Genomic DNA, 27566 nt, shown 5'->3' with positions numbered 1-27566 from the left:
ACAGTTTTTAACATATAACAAACATTTCTGACATGCAGTGTAGGAGTTTTTACATACAAATTAACAATTTTTATTCCCAACAGTCCTTCCTAAATACTTTTCCCTATGGCACGCACATACACACACCCTTCTTTTCCCAAATCCAGTCACGCAACAGCTTTTTATCATCTGCTCCATTAAAATAATTTTAAATATAGGATGTCACGAAAACTGAAACTAATAAAAGCACCAGGAATTCTCTGACCTCCTAACAATTATTGTGAAGCTAGACAGCTACTTTTACCCTAAACATTGTTAAAAATGACACAGATACCAGCCTTCTGAAAGTTCTGCAACACAGTTTTGTATACATGCAGTCACAAAAGAAATCTCGGATGTAAAACATCTTAGATTATGAAATTCATTATGTCAAGATATCCTAACACAAACACTCTTTGAAAGGAGTGCTCTTTGACATCGAGCAGAAGGCTGGTCACAGAATCCAAAATTAAACTGACATTGTACCAATGATCTCAACGGATATACAAGTTGTTAAGCAATCTTTTACTTGCTCTAACTTTATTATTATTTCTAATGTGCTGCTGCACATAGTGCTACAGAGTGCTTTCACACAAGAAGCCAGATTGGCGTGGAAAGTCTACTGCAGTCTTGCTCTGCCAATACATGGGCAATGGAGGTGAAAGACAAGCTGCAGGATGTCCTGAGCAACTGTGGCAAAGGGAAACAAAAACACAGGCACAGTGTTAAGCTGTCCAAATAAAAATGAAGTTAGTCTAACACAACCAAAAAGTAAAAGCATCTCAGAAGGTTTTTTTTTTCAGCAGGACAGATCAGATGTATACTATAGCACTTTGTACCTTTACCATCCATACCCACTACAGAAGTAATTCACTAACATAATCTGTGTTAGCCCAAGTACATAAAAAGCACAGGTGAACACACATGCAACACACGTAATTACATGGGGTTGGCAATAGCCTCTCAGTTTACCAGAGAACTTACTAGCTTGGATGAATGGCTCAATAAAACTTCAGGGTGCTAAAGGGAGAAAAAAGATAGGAAAAGAAGGGGAGAATTGGGGATAGGAACAGTGTGAGAGAGAAAAGAAAAGATGTAACAACAAAATTTAAAAATAGCTGCAACAGTAAGTTACTAAGATGACAGAACCTTAGTTTGTGGGTTTTTTAGGACTTATTACGAAAAGCTTTTGAAACAAGAAAAGTGTGGAGAGTTACCGTAGGGCAAATTCTAAACTTAATCTTGATTTCTTATAATAACAGTTTTTGTCCAGGCCTCACATAATATAGTTCTGTGTTCAGGTTTACAGAGGACAAACATGATGAGTAGAACTCTTACTTCTAGTGCTTCACTTACATCAATTACAAGACAGCTAAATGGTTTAGGAAACTATCTGAAAAATTGACATAATATTGAATACCGTTGCTGGATTTTTACTTTTATTTTTAATAGACATTCATGTTAACAAAAACAAAAGCAGCAGAGCCTGTACTAGAGAAACTGAGACAAATCCTAGGAAACATACAATTTGAATCAACACTTCATTCACGCACTTCTTCTTGTCCCTTGAAAGATGTTACCCTCCTTAACTTGAAGGAACAACACCACAGCACAAGAAAAGCCTATGAGGGAGTCTATTGAATCTAGAGGTATATTCCTGGCGGCAAATCACTGTTAACATTCTCTGCTAGAAAGTCCCCAGAACTGCATCAAGTGGAAATCTGTTAAAATACTGTCTTGGATTTTTTCTTTTCTCTAACCTTGATCCCTTTAAAATAAGCAAAATAGATATAGGGAGAAAAATATACACTGGAAACAAAGAAAAAAAAATCTGCTCATCTTTGCTGGAATGTATTCTGTTATTACTAGGTCTTGCCCATATTAAAAAAACAAAAATACATTGACTGGGAAAGACAAGAGGCAGAAAAAGCTAGGAATAGAACATCCTGGAGAAGAAAGAATGAGAAGTAAAACATTATCACTAGAAAAATGTTGTGTTAACATAAAAGTTTGAAAAAAAAGTTTCCTTAAAAAAGAAAAAAAATCACAGAAAAATAATCCTAAGAGAAGTCTTTGGAGAGAACTCCCTGTGCTTGACTGTACATTTTGAAACTTTAGTGATTCCATCTCAGCAAAAAGGCAGGTTGTGTGAGGCAGCACAACAGACCATGTAAACTCAGCAGGGATTCATGGCTTTCTTCTTGGATTCTGAATCTCCTGTAGTACCTTCTCTCACAGTGTGCTGACAATTAAGCACAGAGTACAGGATAGTGGAACAAGTTGAACATTAAAAACATAGGTTTGCCGTATATCATTATTAAAAAACAAATAAAACAGAAAAAATACCAATAAATACAAAAAATGCACTTTTATTAGCTAAATATGGATCAAATCCACACACAGATCACCATAAAATATTTATTAGTAAGAAAAGGAACAGTAACCAAGAGAACTGGACATCTAGAATCAGATATTGGAGACTGAAGACATGGAAAGAAAAATATCATCATCATCATCATCTCAGTATCACTGCACTCCACTTGGCTAATACTTTTTACAGAAGCAGTGGAGAGGTGCAGTGCTCGTGAGTTCTCAAAGGCTCAATGTTTCAAGATTAGCAAAGGGATTTTCCAAGGACTGCCCAAATCTTTCTTATCTAATAGTTTAACAGTACTCTGATTCAGCTTCTTGTGTCAGGATCTTAATGACTCTGGTGTTTAGATTTAACTGAAAGTACTCAAATTGTTCAGTGGAAACAGAGGAAAGGAAAACACAATGGATGTTAGGCACACCTCTATTCAAACTGCAAGGGCAATAACCTGAAAGGAAAACTTCTTGTAATTTGTTGCTAAGAGTTTCACAAAAGAGTCCTTCCTTCACATAAGTACCTCATGCAAAACAGCACTAAGCTAAAGCAATAAAACTTAAAATAAAAAACTATATAAACTATAATACAGCTATGATAGTTATTTGCAAGAATTAGTGATGCAGATGTGTGAAATGGTGTTTAGAAGATATAAATAGGAGCTCGATTACCTATCATATATAATTGTCTAAAAAATGACAGAAGAAACTCATCCACCTTGAAAATGTCAAATTGCTTGAACAGCTATCTGCAATGCATTGAAAGAGCAAAACTCTCTAAAAAATACACTTCCCTACTTTTCCATAAACAATGAACTACACTGGCAAATTAAAAAATAAACTGGAAAGAGGCTTTTAAAGAAATATCCAAGCATATTTGTGAGTTAAAACATATTCAAGTGGTTGTTAGTGATATTTTCTTCAGTACCTAGGAGTGACTGTGATGTGGTTCTAGAAATCAAGGAGGATCAGTGATACAAGTGGGCTCTTCTGAACAGCTGTGGAAAGAAAGTCCCAGCTAACTACGAGAAAGTATATCTCAGTCCTGCAGTTCGAATTCCCTTCTAAACTTTCTAACATCATTCTGGACTGACTTACTAATACCAAAAAAATCTTTCCCTTGAATGGAAAGAATGCAGTAGCCCAACATCATAGGATTTTTAAAAAAGGAGTAAGTTATAGGTGATTTGGTGTCACTATGATTTGAGAGAGTAGATTAGAGTATCCACACAGGAAACAACTGCCCAAATGTTCTAGTATGTAATAATGCCTGAAGCCGAGGAGGAAGATGAGGAGAAATCCAGCATATCACTGAAGGGCTGTACACAGGCAATAGTAGATTATCAATTTTCTTTGCTTGTAGAACTGAAACCATCCTAACTGAAAGAGATTAGATGGTTTCTTTGGATGTGAAGATAAGAATGTATTTGTCTTTACAATACAATGAATTTCTATTTCCAAATCAAGAATACAGTTATTTGTGCAATAGCTGTTGTGAATAGTTAAGAATGTACTTTACATTTAGCTGTTTTCCTATTTTAAGCCTCAGGAAAAGGATCACAGGAGAATAATTAGTTGTCTTAATTACATCCTGAAACAAAGAGAATAAACTATAAAAACATATAGTCTTACGAAGTGGCTCAGGTTCCTTATGTTCCTGCATATCAGCAATTAAGAACAATCCTCTCTAAAACGGAATGAGCATAGGTAGGCCTAAAGGAATTATTATGAAGAGCTGTCATTACAGTGCAAATCAACCGCATCTTCATCTTCTAACTAGCAGTGCTTCACCAGATTTTGGTCAACCTCTACATTCTTTCATACTGTTGAAATGCTCACTGGATATAGTGAAACAGTCATCTCCGGGGATGCAGTGACAAGCAGTATATTCACAACCATTAAATGTATAATCATTAATCATTCCCTAAATAATGTAATTTCCATAACTGTGATTTCATATCTGAACTTTGATATGTGCTCTCCTAGTCAGTACTGTTTTTGTAAAAGTAGTAAAGGTCTCCATTGCATCTGTGTCTACAAAATTTATACTATTATCCAATTGTTACAATAATCACTGGCAAATCTTAGCTATGACTTATTCCTCAAATCATTATCAAAAATACACTGTCAAAGGGTGAAACTGCAATTCATGACACCTAGAATTCAAAATGAAAAGGTCCTTCAGGACTTCTGAAATACTCACCCACTCTGTGGTACACTGAAAACAGCCCGTTAAAAGTGTACAACTCTCTATTCTTCCACTATGCATTTTGCTGGATAACAAAATGGTGTTTGTTTTATTTGGTATAATAGAACCAAAAGAATGCCAAACATGGGTCTAGAGCATATGGAGTTTCACTCACATAGAATTCTCAAGTGCCTTAACATCCACTTTGCACCCACACAATAAAAATGCTAAAAAGCTCTTAATTATTGCCTCATTATTATTGCCTTGATTTATTCTCAAATTCAACTGAGGTACTAGGAGAGTTCCAGACTGGAACACAGGCACTCCTCCTTTTCATGGCTAAATGTAAAGAAATAGCTAGGACTCCATAAACAAAAAGTTAAATTTCTCTAAATATTGTGTACTGCATTTTACATTTTTTATAAGTAAAATTGTCATCACTATTTTGGTGCTTCTCTACTACTTGGTATTTTAAGTTAAAATAAAATTTGTACTCCTCTAAACAGTGCAATATAAGGACTACTCACATCTAAAATAAATAAAGCTTCAGTTCAAATAAATTAGCTTGCCTGTAAATAACGTATTATTCTGCTATATTCAAACTCAAATAAAACGTGTTAGCTGTGATTGGCAGCAAGAGTAAAACAAAAGACTACATAGTTCATCAGTGAGCTACATTTGTTTTTATGCATTTCCTTGTGCCAATTATGCATCTAAATTTATCACATTAACACCTACATGCATTGACAACTGATGCTTGTGAAATGTTTAGCTAATAAATTTTTGGCTTGTATACCAGTTCAATGGCACATTTATTGCTGGGTATAGTACTGAAGCAGACTAAGTCTGTAGTTCTTATCACCTATTAAGAAAAAACGTAGTCAGTACCACTGGCATTGTATGTGAACAAAATTCAAAACTAGCACCAGTATCAGAAAGTTGCTTTCTGACAGGATTAGGTTATAGAAAGTTTTGAATGGAAAAACTTCAGAGTACTTTGCTAATACGCAATTTACAGAACTCAAGCTCCAGAACTACAGTCTTGTGCATAAACATATCCAGTTTGTCTAACACTGCTTACTTACACTACACATGTAATTATGAAGAAAGATTACCTTTTTCAGTTGAGTTTCCATTTTCAAACATTCTTCCTTTTTCTGCTCTAATGCAATTTCCAGTGTCTTAAGTCTTGAATCTTTCTTCAGTCCTGATGAAGCTAGAGTTGAGGCGTGTTCCTTCAGATCCAGTAGTGATGTCTGAAACAAAAGACATAAAATAACTGTTACAAGAAAATATTCTTTACATGCAGTAGCCGGTTTCATTTTTGTCTGTTTTCTCCCATCCCTTCACATTAAAACAAGGTACTTTGTTGGAATGTTCACCAGATGTTCATGGAGCTGACTTAAGACAGCTTGATTTAACTCAGATTTAAGGATTAAAACAGAACTTTGTCTAAGTCCACTTTAAAATCATTTTTAAACATGAAAGATTCTGTAAAATGGTGCTTCAGTATAGTCAGTCATGTTTAAATAAAATTATTTTAATTATATGTATTTAGCAGATTTGGCCACTGTATCTAAAACTGTGAGTATTCAAAGTTTTTCTGTATACAGTTGCTATGGAGTGAAAGTGATTCATACGATCTATCACCAATAGTCTTCTCAGCTTCTTGTTTCACAAAGCATTTTTGTGTTAAGATTCTTTCCTGCCAGATGTTGACTTCCACGTAAGAAAAAAATCTTAGCAGTTGCTAGGTGCAATTTTCTCATATTGCTTTAAATTGATTGAGTTTTGAAATAAGATTGTTAATTTGAATTTAATAATTCCAAGAGGGGAACACAGAACATTTATATTTCTGTGATAAAATTAGGTTAATTTATCTAGTCGGTAGGCACTTAAATTTTGACTCTTCAGAGTCAAAAGAGGTAGTAATACTGTTTGCATAAAGGAAGAAACATTATCTGTGCATTTTCTGTGCCTGCAGCTTTGCTCTACCTCTGTCCTTTCCTCCTTATATTCACAAAGGAACAGGCTTGTTCTTTACCTTCAGTTGGATATACGCATTGCTCCAGTAAATGCTATTGTTGATGACTGATCATTCACTAGTATGATTAAACTGAAGCAAATAATAGGACTCTGTGCTATCCATGAAAAAATGGTTCTGAAACATTTATGTGTGAAAAATCCCCAAACAGTGTATTTCACTAGATAAACTTGCTGAAGGACCGTTACCATGAAGGAACAATTTGCTTCATCTGAAATATTTATATATAAATATATATATATATATATATATATAGCAAACAATTCTAATACAACAGACTCATTCTGTTGCTCTTAACCTCTTTCTCTGTGAGATCTCCTTGTAAAATGCTGACTTTCTCTTTCAAGTCCTTAATATCTTTTTTGTAGTTGTCGATCTCTTCCTGTTTTTCTCGTTCATCTCTGTCTCGTTGCTCCTTCAGACGCTCAATGGTCCTTTCCTGACAAAAGAAAATATTCTGTAAAAAAATTCTCCCCAGTTAGTTCAGCTTTTGAGTATCACTTGTTACACACAGTAGAGGATGAGTGCAAGATATGACCATTTTGTTTTCTTTACTGTTGTACAGCAGCTTCTCAAGGAGGAGGAGAACTGTCTTGAAAAAAAACCTATGGTTTCATTGCTAAGATGTATCAGTCTGTTCGTTACCACAGTCATCTTATGTTGGAATGTTCACAGTGCTGCCGCAGTGTAATGTAATTTTTCCAGTTCTGGCAATCAAAATTCACTTAAAAATCCTAGACCAGTATACAATACACATTGCTTCTTTACTTATTTAAGCTTTAAGTTTTTTAAGCTTTTTGCAAAATGTCCAGGTAAGTCTGTATCCTGAGACTGAATACAGCTGCATCAGGCTGTTTATGTTGATTCAGTATTGGGAACTAAAACCTAATTTGAAATAAAAAAACTTTAAAAATAAATTCATCATTAAAATAACTGAGGAAAAAAGATTAAACTGAAATGAGACATTGGTCCTTTTTTTTTTTTTTTTTAAGAAAAAATGCAGAAGAATGCACAGCTGAAACATCCTGCACCCCACAGCAGTACGAAAAATGCATCACACAAAGAGACAGCAGTGTGAGCAGGACTCCAAGAATACGAATGTAACAAGGAGCATTATCATCTCCCCTGCAAAATTATGGGACGTCGCTAACGACAAGAGCATTAGCTTGGGGCTCAGCTCTACCTCTCGCCTTACTTTAAACTGCACCGCCGGCTGATTACATGGGATGGGAACACAAGTCGCCACTCAGAATATCCTCCACTGCCCTCTAGCGAGGGCTCAGCTCCCTCAGCAACAGGCTCTCCTCACCTGGCAGACACAAGCAGTATCACTGCCACATCGCCTGAGAGAATTTTTTTTATGCAGAGTTCAAGAAACATATGGATAAGCTGACTTTAGGGAGGCTATAAATAGAAGGACCTTTAGAAGTAAGGAACTTTCTACTTTTCGTACTCACTTTTTCTGCAAGGGCTTCTTCCAGCGTGGTCAAGGCAGTGTCTGTGTTTGTGGTGTCAGCTTGCAGGGATTTCACTCGATCCTTCAAACTGCTCATCTGCTTCTCCTTGTCTCTTAACTGTTCTTGAAGATTTTCAATCTTAAAGACAGGTGAATTTTAAGAAAAAAATTACGAAAGCGGCTTAGCAGTATACTAAACTCAGGAATACACACTTCAAAATGTTCTTAAAGCGAGGAAACTAAGCAAGGGCTTAGTTCCATAAGCCTATATCAAAACAATAAGCAACGCAACCAAAAATACTGATTATTAAGAAGCATCAGCAACCTTTTCAAAAATTAGGAAAGACTTCAGAGCAAGAAACTCTAAATAATGTTTACACAAACAATATAAACTGGGTATTACACATAATTTCTCAGGATGTTGTGTACTGGGTGATTAAAGGAAATAATTAGCTTTGAAATTAAGGAAAAACTGTTGATGTAATAACAATACGATGGCAAAAATCTGAGAAAACATTACTTAGATAAAAGACGCACTTGATAATTAAGAAGTTGTGGAAAAGACTAAGTTTCTTCTTAGATACTGTCACATTCTTCACTGTATTTGTATGTTGCTTTTTGTCTTGTATGATGGTTTGCTAAGCAGTGAACGAGAACAAAACATCATTCCTCAGGCAGAAAATATCTTGGCCTTATTCTTCTGCAGATTTAGAATTCTAATAATTTATGAGTTCTGAATATATCTCTTGACAGACCAAAAATTTTTTCTTCAAATGAGAAAACCCAATAGCAAAGCTAAGGCCATTTTATGCATGCACATACACCACAAGAAGCAAACACACATTGGCACATTAACTCTACCATAACCCCTCAAATCCAAAATTTTCAGTGAAGGATTAGACTGAGTACAGATTTCTGAGCTGCCTCCCTTTTGCTGTTGTTGCTGACAATTTCTTTTCACGTCAGCAAATGTACATCAGACACAGCAGAAAGCCACGTGGTGTGTAAGGTGCCCATCTCCATCTCCAAAACACTTGTAGCAACATCTTTCAAAGAAATTTATCTAACGTGACAACCCCAAAGGCTATATAGTCCAGCATTCAGTAAATTAAATGTAAGCATTACTAGTCTGCCCTTTTGGCTCACCAGTCTTTCTGCGAGCTCATGAATCATACACAGCTCAATTTCTCCATGTAAGAAAACTAAGCAACTCCTGTAAATGGCTGAGTGCAAGTGTTTGCACTTACGGCACTCAGACAAGTGAAAATGAGCTGCTACCAGCCCTTAACAGCAATTAGCAGCTCCTTGCTTAGTGGAAATACAGCAACCACTCCCCACTTTTTACTCTCCAGCCCTGGAAGAACGGAGCTGCTGGGAACACAGAGCAAATGGCTACTTACAGCCATCAACTACCATGTTGCCACCTGTACTAAAACCACTCCTGGACGGTGGTTTTAGAAAAAGGTCTACATCAACAATGATAAACTTAAAAGCCTGTGCAGGAGGTCCAATGTTTAACCACAAAAGCTGGTTAGATTTGTTACAAGTGGAAGCCAGGAAAAGACAGCAAGAAGGCCCTAATTCCAGGACACCCTTGCTAAAGCTCCTTTGTAAACCATGGCCACTGAAGGAGCCTCCTATATTTTTCTCTGTATCATTTTATTTATTTCTATTATGCAAGTATGTGTGAACTTATGATCCAGCTTTGTACACAATCTATATATTAGTGACAGCACAAGAACTACATACAGTTTTTTCCTTTTTTAGGTATGTGCTGAAATTGGCTTTGGCTTATCTTCTTCATTAATTTATCTTAAAAAAAAAGTATTAGGCTTCTGAGCTATGATTAAAGTTTAAATTTAAGCACAACACAAATGACACTATAAAACTGTAAATGCAAAAGCATTACAAGTGTCATCTGATGTGACCCAGATAGAGGTGTATCCTAACACTGAAAACCCCTATTTCTTTATACACTCCTATCTATTATTTAACGCCTTGCTAGCATACGCTTGCAGCACATGGAGCTAAAAGTTACCAGCCTCTGAGAGAACACTAATCGTTCTGAATGAGAAGTCCTTGCGGTGCCGACACATGCAGAAACTGAGCTAGGTAACATCCCCAAGAGTAGCCTACATGGCTGCTCTTGACCTTATAAGCTTTCAGAGTGTCGTCAGCTGTCTAGACAGACTGGCTGTTTAGATAGCCAACCATGAAAATACACTACAAAGAAGTGCGAGCTATTCTTAGACTCGTGTTTACTTCTGGAGGCGAAAGGTTCTAGCAAAGGCTCCAACTGGCTGAACAGGGGATAGCGCAGAGTGACTTTCTGCTGTGAGCAAACTGCACACAAGAGACACAGCTAAATAATTCATCAGCAGCATATGTTAAGCTGCTCGCCAAGGCATGCAGCACAAAACTAAATGGGGCACACGCATTTACATGTTTCAATAACACACTCTTTAACGTGACCAGAGTAAAATGTCAGCTGTATAACAGTATTATATATGACTACTCTATTTTTTCATTACAAGTGCACCATCCTATATAGCAAGAGAACGTAATGTGTACAAAGTGTAGATCTGTCTGTCTCTGCTTTCACGCATGCTTCGTTATGTCTGGAGTAAGAAATCGTATTTTCTTTAGTCTCCAGGGAACTGCAGGTACACTGAAATGTTTCAAGTCAGGCAAATAGCTATTAGCAAACAGCTAAACTATGGATTCCCCAGCATTATATAAGCTGAACAAAAAAGTGAAGGAAAATACTCTATGCTTTGTCTATATAGCTAGTTAATGGAGAATGCTATTATGTCTTTGCAATCAAGTTTGATACTCCTTTTCAACAGAATACATAACATATGTCATGTAAAGATACTGGTTTTATCATTCTCTTTTCTTAAAGAACTGACCCCCCCCAAGTAATTCTGAACAAATCATGAAATAATCAATAGAAATAAAATAGGTGACCAAATTTGGTGTATCTTTTGTCTCCTACAAAAGATGAAATAAAGCACAACAGAATCTCCAATATTCTCTGGGGGACAGAAAGGGATAAGGCTTAAGCCAGCACTGCTTAAACACTCTGAAGATGACAAGTTTCCTTTGAAATGATCTCCAAACCTAAAGAATATGTATTACTGTTCAAACTTTCTAAACTGGAAAAATTTTTAAAAATATTACCCTTAAGTTATTAAGAATCTTTATTCTTGCTATGTATCCTTATTTTGCAGGGATCTATGGATAAGTTAGAAACACTAAGGTTACTGTAAAGGTATACATTCACTGGAATCTTCTGCTCTGCAAACCAATTCCTTCAACAATAAAGATTTACTTAAATCTGCATTTTCACTGAAATCTGCCTTTTTGGCAGGAGTGAGGTGGTTTTGTTTGTTTTGTTTTGTTTTGTTTTTTACCAACATTATCAGTTGTCAGGCATTATTTTGTTTCAGCCTGGGTGATTTATTCCTAGTTGTGTGGAACTAATTATTTTGCCTTTCAGCCCTGAAGCACAGGATTAAGTGCAAGAAGGTTTTTTCTTTGGCATCCTATTCTACAGAAAAGGAGGCATATGTACTTTTTGCAAACACCAGTCTCACTGAAAACTCGGTACAAATACGAAAAAAGGAAAATCAGCCTATGAATTCAGGGGAATGCATCTAATTAAAGACTCTTAACCCCCAATCCTCTAGTTCTACATTATCAGTAGATCCTCTGCAGTGTGCTTCAGCCAAGAAATCTTCTCGTAGAACCACCCTTAGCCTTTGGGTATGTGCAAATTGATTGCTGAGAAACTGATTTCTCTTGCACTGATGACTTAACTCCATTAGAACAAATAGGTCTGAACTGATCATTTTTTTTTCTTTCGGTTTTTGTAAAAGTTTTTTTTCCCTTTTTTTAAAAATAGTTTTTAATCAAAGATAGATATTTTACAATTAAAACTTTTTTCCAACACCCAAGATGTAACAAAATTAACTACACTTTTTTTTCCATTTCCATTTTTTTTTTCCAGTTTTCTTTTTGCTACTCTGTTTGACTTCTAAAAAGAGCGAAGTGGTTAAAGGAAAAAGAAATTAAAAGTGGTAACAACCCTTTAGCTTAGTTCATTCTTTTGCATTCTGCAGCAATAAGAAAGAAGTGAAACAATCCTCAAAAAATTAAGATCCAAGAATGTCTGGAAAATATTTTAAGAATACAAAATGTCCTTTTTCAATGCAAAATCTTTTTCATTCTTGAGAACGTTCATTATGTTTTCCACCATTTGTGTGTATCTCCAATTTCTAGTAGACAGCTATAATTACTTACCAGCAGACAAATCTTTCACTGTACTTTTTGTATAAACATGTGAAAATGTCTTTACTTATTATACTCTGCACTACCCCAGTCCAGCTGGGGTGAATAGTTTGGCATCTTCATCATAATATTCAAGGGACAATCAGTGTAACACCAGATAATATTCCTTGATTGTGTTTTCAAGAGCAGATGTATAAAAGAAAATCTCAGGGGACTGCTAATCCTTAGACTTTTCCAATTCTTGCTTTCATCCACTACATGCAGTACTATAAAATGCTATCTAAATAACCAGCTGGGTTGGGATGTTTTGTCATCTATTTCTATGGCATAGCTGTCCAGATAAGTAAAAGCTTTATGTAAGTTGTGACCTTTCAATACAAGTCTTCCATGGTGGTGTGCTGGCAACATCAGCTGGAGGGTTAGTAACTACAGATGACAGAATCTCACCAGCCAGATTCTGAGGTGATTCTGTCCATGTCAGAAATATTCATGTGGTGGAGAAAAAGAGCTTGTGTGGGAGAGAAAGTTGTCTAGTAAGTAGGTATGTGATGATAAATCAGTTACAATTTTTTCTAGATAGATGTCACTCCCTGCATGCAAGAATACTGATATCACGATGAAAAGTTGATAGCCTCTAGTCATACTTCATTCTGCTACAATCTGGTGATATTTGAAAAGCTGGGAAAAGTGGAGTTGCATCTGAATCAGGATGAAAATATAACATTTCCCACATATAAGATCACATTTCTGTATCTGACATAAGAAAAAAATAGTTGCTTCTGAAGAAAGGGTAAGACATTTATATTGGAAAATTGATGGAATTCAAGAAATTTTGTTCCTAAAATATAGTAACGAGTGCTCATCTTAAGCCCTGAAGAATGTTTAAGAAAATTATACTAGTGACTTTGTAAATAATACTGTTTTTCTGGAAGCTGACTTTACATAATAAAAGCCTATAATCAAATACTATTGGTCAATTTGATAAGATTAGGCTCCAGTTTCACAAAAGTCACACTGCAAAAGCCATCATTAAGCCTATCTTTGTACTGCAGATCTTGTAAAATCATCAGTATGACAGTTCTTCATAACTTGCAAAAATCTGCATTTAGTTCAGTGCTAATATAAATTCTAGGAAAAAAGAATATAATTCACCACTGCATGAATGAAAGGAAAAATACGGAAACACAAAATTTGATCTTCTTTATGTATGTTGGCTCCATTTGAACCTCAAATATAAGGTGTTGCTCGTGACCTTTAATGTCTCCAGTGAAACAAGATCTGTCACATGAGCGGATGTCATTCATATCATAGAATCAGTAAGGTTGGAAGGGACCTCTGGAGATCATCTAGTCCAACCTCCCTGCTCAAGCAGGGTCACCTAGAGCGTGTTAGACAGGATTGCATCCAGGCGGGCCTTGACTATCTCCAGAGAAGGAGACTCCACAACCTCTCTGGGCAACCTGTGCCAGTGCTCCGTCACTCTCACAGGGAAGAAATTCCCCCTCACGGTCAGGCGGAACTTCCTGTGCTTCAACTTCTGCCCATTGCCTCTTGTCCTGTCACATGGGACAACTGAAAAGAGGTTGTCCCTGTCCCCTTGACACCCTCCCTTCAGGTACTTGTACACATTGATAAGATCCTCCCTCAGTCAGAAGAGGCTGAAGAGGCCCAGCTCTCGCAGCCATTCTTCATAGGGCAGATGCTCCAGCCCTCTGATCATCTTCGCAGTCCTACGCTAGACTCTCTCCAGTAGCTCCATGTCTCTCTTGTACTGGGGAGCCCAGAACTGGGCACAGTACTCGAGATGAGGCCTCCCCAGGGCTGAGCAGAGGGGCAGGATCACCTCCCTCGACCTGCTGGCAACACTCTTCCCAATGCACCCCAGGAGACCATTGGCTTTCTTGGCCACAAGGTCACATTGCTGGCTCATGGTCAACTTGTCATTGTATTAGCTAGACTGAAGGTAAGGTTCTTGCTATTAATTTTCATAGCTAAATTCTTAAGACTAGCAAACGATGCAGAGCTGAAGTTTCAGACATATCATGTCTTCTTGTGAATGTGAGATTCTTAAGCAGTTTTAAAATTTAGAATAGACCTAAGTCATTTTTCTTCTGTTTACTTTCACTATTGTTTTGGCAAACACTAGTCATGTCCAGATGAATATCTTGGGGTACCTCCAAGCTATTTCTCCAGATAGGCAACTCATCTCTGTCATAACTCCTTTTAAAGACAAGACCTGGCTGTATCGCAGCCTGCACTGCTCTCTGCCCTGAAGTTTCTGTGAGAAGAAATCCACGGGCTTGAGGGCAGGAAGTCACAATATCTACTCAGTGTGGAAGGACAAGGCTCACTGCTAGGTATTCCCACAGCAGATGTCCTTCCAAAGTTTGACTGCATTCAGTGTGCTCTTTTTAGTTTATGACCCAAACCATTTATGAAGATATGGTTGAACTGTTGCCAAGTTATATTCAGAGATTCTTGCTCTTGAAGCATAACAGAAAATTATTCCTCAATAGTTTGTGTATCAGTTGTTTTGTAAAGCTTGTGAAGCACAAAGTAAATTAAAGACACTACGAAATTACTAGTGGTCATCTCTCTCTCTTTCAAATTTCTAATTCCAGAGTCCAGATTAACTCTTCAAAGTAGATTAACTCTTCAATTAAGTGGTATCCACTGACAATGTTTGTTCATTTTATATCCATTGATTACCCAGTGAAGGCATGACTAATTTTTATTTTATCTCACAAATACGTTTTTTTCTTTTTTCCACTCCTCTACTTCAGTGCATATCTGGAATATTTTTCATATTACTGCACTGGAAATGTCTCTCTCTTCTACCACTGTACTTTGGAAATGCCCTGATGTTGCTAAGCCTAGTATAACAGGATTCTATGACATCTTGAACTGTAAAGGTTCAGAAAAGAGAACAAGGCTAAAGTGAGCATGGAGAACATGGAGGAGAACAGGACAAAAAAGAGAATTTGAAACAGGGAAAGTCCAACACAGTGGTATACTATACATAATATATTCCTATCTGCTGATACTCAGGACCAGATAAAATTCAGAATAGCTTCCAAAGCTTTCAAGTGTTGCTTGCTTTTTCAGAAGATAAAGTCTTTATTGATTCTGACTTCTGTGATCTCCAATCTGCTAAAAGTCCTTTGAAATTAACGCAAAATTCTACAATCTTTCATTTTACAAATAAAGCATTCTGTAGCTATACAGCTTAAAAACCATAAAAAGATTATTATTTTGTTTTCCGTCCTAAAACATGTACCTGTCAAGATGACCAGGCCACAAACAGACACACTGCTACTCTTGCAAGAAGAAAAAAATGCGCACAGACTGAAGAGGAAGATTAAAAAAAAATCTAGGAATTACAGAATGCCTAATGCAACTCATGCACTTTGCATTCAAGCTTATGCAACAAGACTGGCTTGAGGAAGGAACAGTATGGAGAAATAATTTCTGCTATAACAAAGCTTGACTTAATAACTTTTATGGACAATTAAATATTATACACCTTTGGTGAAGGAGCCACACACTACTGGCACTGATCCAAAAGACTATTCTCTTTTCAGTGCTTTTTCACACAAAGATGCTTTGCAAGTAGATTTACATCAACCAGAGAAACAGTTCACTTATGTTTACAGAAATCATTTCTAGGGAAGTTTCCATTTCTTTCTTTTATTTTGTCCTCTTTTTCTTTGCATACTTACCACCTTTTGGTAATACCACTTTGCTGACTTACAAAGTAGACCTAAGAAGAACAGCCACCATAAACCAAACTGTAATTATATTATCTTCTGAATAGTAAAGAATTTCTACTGTATTGTCATACTACCTACGCCAAACAGCATTGAAAAAGGAGATGCTTAAAACCACATTCTCAGAATATTAGGTTTGCGATCATTCTATCTTGCTAGTAAACAGCTGCCATCATATTTAAAACCTTTACACACAATCTGTCACTAAAGTTTTCAGTTTCTGAAAACTGGTATTGAGAGGTTGAGTTCTTTACACACCTCTAAGGAGACCCTGGCGTAGTTCTTTTTTTTTGTTTGTTTGTTTGTTTTTGTTTGTTTGTTTTGTTTTAAAAAAAGAACATCAAGACTGGAAAATGATTTTTTTGACTTTGTACATGAACAGAAATACAAATTTTCAGGGGCGCCAATTTACATGTTCCTAAGCATCATTTCAGTTCCACAGCTTTTGCTTAGAAAAAATGAGTCACAGCTGTGAAACAGTTAAATTTAGTTAAGAAATTACTTCATTCTGAGGAGATTCAATAATATCAATAGCCCAACCTAGTCAAAAGCAGAGTCTTTGCAAACTCCTATCTTTGACACACTGGCCAATATAAAAGAGGTTTTTGAAGCGAGGGGTGCTGAAGGAGGCATGCTTTCTAATCTATAGACACTGGTTATGTCACAAAGCTTACAGGTTTAACAGGAATGCACAATGCTTTATGTAAAACACAAGTTTTCAAACAAAAGTATAAAAGCTAACCGTAAGAGATAAATTGCATAATCCATTAAAAAAAACTCACTGTTTTGTCTTAAAGCTTCACTTAGTAACTCCTTATTTTTGACACTATTGATCCATTAAAAGAGAGACAGTATCCATTATCCACCCACAGCAAAATTTCAAACTGGGTTGTTTATCAAGACAATTTGCTGGCTTCAACCTCAGGGCAATACTCTTATTCACTCAAGTAATTTTTAACAGAACCCTGCCATCATAAAGAGCAAAACAAATTCATATAGACTCTGCTTTTCTTCTTTTCCTTCAATGAAACATTAAGTTTGTAAAATTAGTTTCAATTTCTTTCGTACATGTTAGTGCTGCTTATATTGAGAATCATATTTGAAAACATGTGGTAATTTATTTCACAATCTAATTATGGATAACATCCATTTTGTCCAAATCCTGGCCTAATCATGCAGAATAGTATCATGCTAATTCTTCTTTCAGCTGTGTCCTGACATTATCAAGCAATCTCTTTTGACTATGCTTTCTAAAGTTTTATTCCTAAGACATACCAAATATGAACAGACTAAAAACCCAACTATTCTGGGAACAGTTAGTCCTTCCTGTAGCAAGTCCCAGAAAGGACTTTGCTGATATATGTACATAGATTTGATTTAGGTACAATTAACATTACAGAAAAAATACAAATACTGTAATTCAGAGTATTCTCAGAATGGTGGTTCCCAGATGTTCAAAATAAGAAAGACTGAAACTACTTCACCAAGGCAGACCCTCTCCCTTTCTTATAAAAGACTGATTAAAAAAAAAGGAAAAGTTTAGAACCAGCATGTATTAACTTAGATTTGATATTCCATTTTGCAAGAAACAGAATAAAACTGAGATGGTCAAACACTGGTTTTGGAGTAGCTTGAGCTTTACAAGGTTATATATCATGTTTAAAATGTATTAGGAAAAAGGTTATTGAATTATTAACTAAAATTTTTCATTTGGATAAACCGCAAGTACAGTGATTCATTGCTTGCTATTGTCAAATACCCTTCATTCCATGACAACTTGATCTCATGTACTTGGGAATGATATTGCTATTTTCCTACTTTCCTTTAAATTTTGATTTGGTTCTACAGAGAGTAAAGATACCACACCTGCTGAAATACCTGCGCTTAGATACTTTCACAGTACACACTGCATATCATACTCTCCTTACAGAGAAGGTGATGATGAGAAGAGGCACAAAGAAAGGCTTAAATCATCACAGCACTACAATACCTAAAAATGGAAATCAGGGAGCAGAGAAGATGACCAAACACTGAGACAGACAGACGGGCGGGATGAGAAGATGGGATTTAATGCAGATTGTAAAGGAAATCTTGACAGTAAACTAAATTTCATCTGCATTATCATTCAAGATCATTCAAGCAGAAGGCTGTACAATTTCAACACAGATTTTAAATGAGACTTGATTCAAACACTGAATTACATTCTCAAAAATCAATGATTTAATAAAATGATTAAAGAAATATCCCTAGCTAGAGGAGAGAGCTCCAGAAAGGAAGGATGCTTCCAATTCCAATGTAAAATATGGGCAACTAGCTGCCACTCCCATTTTATTCTCCCTGAAAGGAAAGACTAATGAATACAAAGGGAGAAGAAAGGTATTATTGTAAATACTAAACACAAGAGTAAATATTTTTTGTTGAGTATTTTGTTATCACTGCTGTTACAGAGTTACTTTGGAACACAGGGATAGGCAACAGAGAAATCAGACTTCAAAATAAAATTCACTCAAGGTCCATGTTCCAAAAATGTGTGAATTTAAGAAGCCACATACATTAAATTACTCCCATTATCTGATCACACTCTTTTCCCACTTTATGCCAGAGACTGCTTTAGACAAATCAACACTCCAATCTCTACTAAAAATAATGGCTGGGAGGAAAAGAGTGTGGTCCTCTTCATCCAGAAGTTCTCCTTAAAACACTCCACCACCATCATCAGCTGCAGGTTCTGGAGTGCTTCAGCAGGGAGGGCATCACAACTGTCAAGCCTACATGTTATTCTGGGAAATGGTAATCCTCGTCTCTCCTGATGACACTGTTCCATCTTGAGTACGGACTGGAATAGTTTTTTCATCCCTTGGATAGGTGAAATCACAAGCTTGAAAGTCATTCATATACTTGTGCCTTGTGATAGTTCTAATGACTGAATAAATATTGAGTCAAAACTCGCCATAGAACGTTTTATAACCTAATTGGTTCAAAACCACACTTCAATCAAGCAAAACATAGATCTGCACTGAAAAATGACTCCTTCCTTGTTCTAGTGCAGTTCACTGAGCTGGCTAACCCAGTCAGTAACGGCTGCTCCAGACACAGCTCAGACAATCCCTCGAGGGGCAGAAATAGCAACTCAGCGGTGACCAAAGCGTCGGAAATTGCAAAGTCTTGCAACCCAGAGAGCAATGAAAAGCCATGCGAGGAAGACTGATGTAAGCAACCTCAGAAATGGCACACGCCCTTGCTTTTCCTGCCTCCTCAATCACCGAGGGCTTTGTATTTGTCTAGTATGACAGTGAATACACCAACAAAGCTTATTAGCTTTATCTTGCCAAAAAAACTACACATTTAATTTATCATGAAGCCAAAGGGCCCCAAAGTTGGCTGTTTTCCCAGATCCCTTCAAGAAACCAGTATTTGTCAGCCCCACTACCTATGAGTAATGTTCTGTGTTGCTAATCAAGAGGTTATCTCAAAGCACAAGGAGGACATAATATTAAAATGACTGCTGCTCTTTGAGGGATATTCAAAAAAAGATTCCTTCCATATATGATAGATCTGCTAGATTGCGGTTTCAGTTTTTGGAACATTAGAACACAGATAATTCCAGGAACTCTATGAAGTTCTTGTAACTTTGCTATTGCTATCCATCTTCTATAACACTACTACAACAACACATATCAATTTAAAGACCTATATTAGCCAGCTACAACAGCTGAACTACACAACAAACACCATTAACCTCACAGTCCGGCCTTGCTTCGTAGTTTGAAACTACTTATCTAAAAGGTGGACTGGATATTCATTACTTCAACAGATAAAAATCAAGTACTTCAGTTACTAAAGGCAATAGGCAAGATTCTTTCTTTAATAACATCAACATAAACTGAGAGAATTTTCTTTATCTTACTAGATCTTAGGATAAGAAATTGTCTTGACATCTCACATGCATCAAAACAACACTTGTTTTTTTAAAGAATATTATCATTTATCTGGAAATACAGGTATATATGCTGCACATGGTCCAGACATTTTTATTTTTGTTGTGGCATCATACAAAACTCCCAGTAAAAGAGCAGCTTGTATAAAAACAAAGCAGCATATTCTGCATATATAAATTACAACTTTTAACATGCCCACTCATAAAACTCATTAAATCTTAATACTAAATAGCCATTTATTTCAAATCCAGTAGCTTCCTCTAACATGGATGCTGCATTGGTAACCATGCTATACATTGAAAATCACTGTAATAAGATACAAAATTTTTTGCTTGCTAAAAATTAGTTTTTCAAATTTCAACTTTTGCCTCCTCCAGCAATTAAAAAATCTCACATAATTTACTAAAAAACCTTTAGGTGCATGTTAGCATGAATTAATTCACTCACAAACAGACTTCACCGCATTGAAGTTTAATAGAACACAACCCTGAGGTTTATTTTTAAACCATGAATTTAAGAATCAGGTTTGGAGTTGTTATTTTCCAAGTCCATGCAGTACTTATATGAGGTTCTCTATGCATCTTATTTTAGGTGACTAGCAATGAGAATTACTTAGATTACAGTAATACTTCTTTCCTGAATGATTCCATAATACAGCAGAAAAATGAGAGCAGATCGTGGAATCTACATGACCCACAGTATAGCAAACATTCTGGTTGCCATTCTTAATACTTTTTAAGAATGACTGGCCATATTCATTATTTGCACTTAATAAGCAAGTAACATGCATATATTTATATGCATATAAGTCAGTAAGAGGAAAAGAGTAGTAAATGTATGAACTCAGTTCACATGCTAAATATGAGGGAGCCATTTGTATAATTTTATGTAAATATAAATAGCTCTTTAATTGTTCAAGAACATCTGCAAGAAGCCTAGGTGCTCCTGACCAATTCTTTGGTATCTAAATAAAAAGATAGTACTTCTAGTATGTAGTAGCATTCAAGAGTGCTTCATTCTGGTTGATGGGAAGGCAAGAAGGCAAATAAAGTTAACACACGTAGAGCTCAGAAACCGTCTTCAGAATGACTTCTAATGAACCTAAAGAGACAATATTAAAAGAGAACACCGTGTAGGCTCTAGATTTCTCCTACTCTCCTGCATGATATAATCATGATCTATATACTGACAAAAAAAGAAACTGGATGTTAGTGTCTCAAAGATGGAATTCAAGAGAGTCCCAGAGATGAAAGCTATCTCCCAAGGAGAAAAAGGACATGTCAAGGAATTCTAGCAGAAGCAGATACATTCTGCAGAGTGCAGACTACTATCTCCAGGAGACAGTCCAGAATGTAAAAGGCAAGGTGGGAGAGGTTGATCTGTGGAAACATTAGGGTATGAACCTCAATTCACCTAGCCTGTCAATGTACCTTGTGCCATCCTGTTGGTAGGAAGAACTCCTCTCTTTTACAACAAGGAAGCATGTTTGATGACAAAGCTACTAGCATTGATGCCAGGAAATGGAACACAGCAAGGTATAAGAGAATGCTGAAAGTTTTTCTGTGGCTGGAAAGAGGAATCAAATAGCTGGGCTTGACAATGGTATACTAAAAGAATTCTCCCACTAGAACCAAGTCATGCTCTTATCATTAACACTTTTCCTGATCAAAATTCTTAGAACAAGATATGTCAGAGAAAAGGCATAAAAAGTTTGCCAAGAAACTACAAATCCATCCAGCAAAGACCCTCAGGAATAGAAAGCCTGGTACTTCTCATTGATGCTCAATAAAAACACTCCTTGGGATGTTCTGAATAGTAGAAGTCTGTGCTTAGGTCAAGCGTACTGAGTCTCCTTCTTCTGGCTTAATGACATAAAACAATTCCAATTCAACACTACAGTGCCAAGAATGCCCAGGAGATGATTTATTGTTGTCAATAACCAAGTTTGAAATTCCCAACAAACAAAAGGGAATTTCAGCATATACATTAATACAAGTGGGCATGTATTGTTTATTTTATAACCTAAACAAGATACCTATTACTATTGACTATAAATTCACCAGTGAAGGCCATATAAATTACTAACTTAGAGCTGTGAAATATCTGCTCCCTTGGAAACCAAGAGCCCTGTAAAATAAGAATACTGGAGTGCACCTCAGTTTACAACAAGGCATCTGTTACGATGGATCTGGATTAGGTAAGATCAAAAGAACATTTCTTGGATCAGTTCCTAGAGAATACACTGTCACCTCTATCAGCACTTGTAATTAAGGCAAATCTGTTGTTGAGAAGACTATCTGAAGCTAAGCTTGCAGACCTTTTAGGATTGATATTCTAAATCAGAAAGATGTATGTTGCTATGTGGCTCAGAAATGTTAAGATCAAATCTCCTGGTCTAAAGCCTCCCCTAGGAAGGAAAAGATTTTGCTGGCACTGAAACAAAAGTTGCTCTCACGGACTCTAAGATCTGGATAGTAATCAGTCACCTTTAAACCTAAAATACTAAAGATTTAAAAGGTGGCATGAAAAAAATGAGATATCCCCCTATCCAATATTTTTATTAGCTGTACATCTAGGGAAAAAATGACATGACATTCCTTTTTACCTGGGCTGAAATTGCTCTAAAAAAAAACCTCTTAACGGATTCTCAGATTCTCAGAGAAGTGGAAAGTTAAAATTGAAAATAGGATCGCCATCCGTTCAAGTAGTCATAGTTTACTTTAAACTGAAGATCAATTCTCTAGTATCATTTCCTATTTGGAAATGAAAAAACTAATCTCCTTTCTGAATGGTAGAAATCAAAAAAAAGAAAGAAAAAAAACCCAGAATAATTATGCTGAACTCACAGAATGAGGACTTCCCAGATTTATTTGGTATTTTCACTGCATTGAGAGGCATTGATAACAATATTCATCAAAGCCTACCAAGAGAAAAATCTATCCGAGAGTGAAAGTGACAGATGCCTGTCAAGATGGAGAGGTACCAATGCCTACCAATAAGGGACTGATATCGACAGGTATCATTCCACAGTGATACATCTTGAAATAAATAGCCATCAAAGCCTCTTGGTATTAAGAACAGTCAATGCTGACATCTGGTGCCTATTGAGAGTAGAATCTGTCCAACAGCAAAAGGATGAGGGAATAGAGTGAAAATTAAAGAATAAACACTGTGACATCAACATTGCTGTTGTAGTAACTATGACCATCGTTGATTTTAAACAACTGAGTTACAAGTTCAGTTTGCAGTCCCTCTCTCCTGCCACACAGTATTTCCCATCATTAAACTTAAGACATTTGATTTCTGAGATTTTTGAAAAGTAGAGAGCATTTACTTCCTCTGAGAAAGGTATTGCCTCTTAATCAAAAGAGCGAAATGACTACATCTTTCCAAATACTAGCTAAACAAATAACATCAGCATAGCCACAATGAATTTCTGCTCTTCTTCTACTTTATCACAGGTCAGCTATCATATGGTGCATGGGGAGCTGCCAAAAAAACCCTGTATGTTCAGACACTGAAACTTATATTGTGTTTGACTGCAGCGATATTACACAGTGACGGGAACATTACCCCTTCCTGCCAAGACAAAACGTGACCTTCCCGCAAAGCAACAAGTGACAGAGCTACTGGTTTTTTTTCTCTCTTTCATAGTACCTGTTATCTTTTGTCCCCAAAGCTATTTCTGTAAACCGCTTTGATTACAGGGTATTGATTTCTTCCCCTATTCCTTTGCAACCTAGTCTACCAGCATAGATAAACAGATGTTTTTCAGATTCAGATTTGCCCAATGTACTCCCTATTCTATTTTCCAACATTCTCCTCCTATCTGGGACTCTAACAACCCAAAATGAGATTTTACTCTACATTTATTTTCAATGAAATGAAAAAAAAAAAAATCCCCAAACAATGCAAAACTAAGTTTTTGAATGAAATTTCAGACACAAAGATAGTAAAAATCATTTTTGCAGTCTCCAGATTTCTTACATTTGCTCAATTTCTGTTTTCTCAAATAAAGGTGCTATCAAGCAGCTTAACTCTAAAAACTTAAAACTGGAGAGATTCCAGAGTTTAAAATCTGAATGCACATGGTTTTCTCAGTAACAACAATATTTTAGTGCTTACTTATTATCAGTAGTGATGTCAATTGTCATGTTAATTTTCCTAATCTTTTTTTACTCATAATCTTCTTTTAACTGCTTCCTTTATTTGATCTTTAATCAGTCAGCAAGCATTCATTACTTTCCTCTTCTGAATTTCAGAATGATCAAAAAGCATACTTTACCATCTTTATTTATCAATATAGCAATGTTATTAATGGTACATAAAACAAACTACGCAGTTAACCTGTGCTAATAAATCAAACAGAGACCCACTAGCCCAAAGAAAGAGTGCATTTCAAGTAATTTTTGCTTCAGTGACAGAAATTGCATGGATTTAGTACCAAAACAGTTTGGGGCACCACATGAATCATTTTCTTTTCAATACGATAAGAATAAGTGATTACATATCTGAAACAATCACTGAAAAAAAGTTATGAACAAAAGGATTTTTTGACTAGTCCAAATGCCCACATAGCCATATATGGCTTGGTTCTATTTCTAGAAGAGGTGACCTTTCTAAATTTTAAAACAAAGCAAACAACATTTTCTAAATGGATAAGATATGCAAGTTAACTTTTCAATAACTGCTTTCTATTTGAATTTATGATTTTAGAATTTGTTATAAATTGTCTTTTTACTTAGCATTAAGAATATCCTAGTGTTCAAAATTTTGTTCAAGAGAGTGCCCATTGCAAAATTTCCTCAAATTTAAACATATGCTGCAGGAAAATCATTTGGTAAAAAAGACTGAATTGTATCCACTAATCTGAAACTTAATTCAGTTAAACTCTTGACAACACCTGTGCCCCATATCTCTTCATAACTACAAGCAGCAGTTATATACGCTGGTGATATTTCCAAAAAGTTAAAGAAAAACAAAAATCTCTTAACACTATACAAAAGCAAAAGCTATTATTATGTCATACCTCTTTCATAGTATTTCACTGTATATAATTAAAGTGCCTAAATACCACTTAATATTGGATAACTGAGCCAGTAAAAAAAAAAAAAAAAAAAAGATACTACTACATATGGCTTCTGAAGATACTTTCAACTGTACCAGATTCATCTAGACCTTCAATTAGAATATACAGATTTAACACCTGATATGCCTGAAAATAGCAGTTTTTAATCACAGAGAGGAATAAAAGGACTATTGTGCATGCAAGAAAAGTTTAAAGGCTGTCCCTTTTATATGAAATAAATCTCTGAACTGTCATTGGAAGCTCCAAAAGATAGCACTTGAATAAATTAGAAAACAGGCTGTGTACTTTAATAAGAGCATAAACTTAATATAATAAGGAATGCAAAAAGAAAAAATAAATCAGTACAATATGAAGTTTCAAGAGAAAAACATTGATATGAGAGGAACTATAGGCTCCTCAAGTTCCAGACAGAGGGCAGAAACAGCTATCTTTACAGTCAAAGAAGGACAGCCATGACAAAATGAGAGAAAATCTCATAGTTTTCTCTAGCACATGAAAGAGATTTAATGTAAGTTCTCATGACTTCAAGAATACATAAAGAAAACCAGATCTGTCCCTCATATATTTTCCCAAGTTTCATTTTTCTGTGGAAAAAAACTGATGAGAAAACTTAAACAAGAAGAAAATGCAAAGTTCAGTCTATAGCAAATCCCAAACTAGGTCTCAGATTCCAGGTTTGAAAAAACAATAAAAAGTTAAGACAAAGATATCAATCTTAAAACTTTAAAAGACTGAAGTTGTGTACATTCATCTTAGGCTATACAAAAATAAAAAGAAATTCCACATCACATCACATAACCTCCTATACAAAAATTGTCAGCTGGATCCTGTGCAAAAACATTCTAGTTTTGCTAATTATAGAAGCTGAACAAAAAGATCTTTGGATTTAAAAACCTCACAGTTTAACTGTTCGTGTTAAAGGAACGGTTCCAACAACTTGAAAGTTAAAGCAAATTCCATCAAAACCTTTACATCTACAAGCTTAGGTCCTTATTTTCTGACCTGAAGCGACCAGGTGCTTTTACTTGAAGGCAGCAGCAAATAAACCTCATGACAAAGATGAAACTGTGATAATGCAGATTGCAGTGGTATGAAGAAAACAAGTACTAAAAGTGAGCAAAACCAGGACCTTCAGCACTGCTTACAAATTAACCAATGAAAGAGCATTTTAAAGAGTTAAGTAAACCAAATGAGAGAATACGTGAAATGAAAACAACACAAGCTCACTGACATTTAACATTTGCATGAATGTCAGAGTCTCCAATTCCTGGTCAAGCATTCAGCTGGCATCTCAGTATTTGGAGTGACCCATTTTGAACACAAAGAGACAGCACAGAGAGCCAATTCTACAAAAATTACAGACCTAGGAGTGCTCCTAAAAAGATGAACAGTCAAAAAAAGGAGACTATGAAGAGTGGGAATAGAGCTCTGAAATTCTAGAATTAGCACTTATTTACAGCTGAACTCCATACCTAATCTTTCATTTTTGTATGAAGTCTGCTCAAATGGAACTTTACCTGTCCTAAATCCTCATGACTGACAAATATATACTAGAACAGAAGTCACTGAGCAGGCATGAGAAACGAATCAGTATTCTGAAAATTAAAATCACAAGAATTCCGTGAAATTGTTCAAGGGTCTAGGAAAAAAAAAAAATTCGCAAGTCAAATATCTTGAACACAAGTCCCAAAAGCAGCTCTTCCAAAAACATAGAAGAAAAAAAATATACTGCAAACTAAGATTTATTGTGATACATGCATTTCTCTCTTTTTACCTAGTGTAGCAACTGCCTGGGGAATACTGTGTGCAATGTGACTACGATCATCCATAATGACTTGGTTTGCCCTAGGATTCATTGCCCTTTGGGAAACCTCCTTTATTTCTGTTACAAGTATACATTTTCTTATCCAGAAAGATATGCAGGACGATCTGAAACCTAATTATCCTGTTCTATTACCTCCCAAAAAATTTAAGTATGATAAAACAGCATTTCTAATGAAAGTTATAAATGCTAACTTCTTCCTGAAGTTTTCTCAGTAAGTTACAGAGGTATCACACTAATTACTTCTATTGATATAATCCTTCATTCATTTATTCATATGGTGATGCCAGAGTCCCTCCAGTGACCTATGCTTCAAATCAATGCGGCTTTGTTAAATTGGTGGGTGCGAAAGGATTGATTTTCCACCGGATCTGCCCCCCTACAAATACTTCAGTCACTTAATAGTGAAGTGGAAGCAGAAGCAGCATATGCAAGCACTGAAAAGCAACAACATTTGCTTTGAAAGTTTTCTGCTTTGCTTTCTTCAAAGCTCTGACTAAACTGAAATGTATCATTCACTGTCCTCCCATTACATGAACAGACTGAATCATTAACCTTCAAAATGGAAATCCTTGTTCAGACTTTTTGAC

The 27566-nt window shown here is 35.9% G+C and overlaps 1 protein-coding gene across 5 annotated transcripts in view; it reads right to left on the bottom strand.

Moving 5' to 3' along the window:
• Positions 1-27566, bottom strand: part of ERC1 (ELKS/RAB6-interacting/CAST family member 1) — a 302330-nt gene that overhangs the window by 184893 nt on the left and 89871 nt on the right. For 3 of the 5 annotated variants that reach the window (XR_009960212.1, XM_062590517.1, XM_062590542.1), the window contains 4 exons: positions 8072-8209; positions 6913-7053; positions 5686-5826; positions 1003-1038 (listed from right to left, as the gene is read on the bottom strand). Coding sequence is in view for 4 of the 5 variants with exons in the window: in XM_062590517.1 (XP_062446501.1) it covers positions 1003-1038; positions 5686-5826; positions 6913-7053; positions 8072-8209 (456 nt within the window). In the remaining variant the exon portion in view is untranslated. The remainder of the gene's footprint in view (positions 1-1002; positions 1039-5685; positions 5827-6912; positions 7054-8071; positions 8210-27566) is intronic. The other 2 variants (XM_062590533.1, XM_062590553.1) reach the window with 1 other exon arrangement.

Source organism: Rhea pennata, chromosome 1, assembly GCF_028389875.1.
Source record: "Rhea pennata isolate bPtePen1 chromosome 1, bPtePen1.pri, whole genome shotgun sequence".
Taxonomy (NCBI): domain Eukaryota; kingdom Metazoa; phylum Chordata; class Aves; order Rheiformes; family Rheidae; genus Rhea; species Rhea pennata.
The sequence above is the reverse complement of the archived record's forward strand: the minus strand, read 5'-3'. Positions and strand labels throughout refer to the sequence as shown.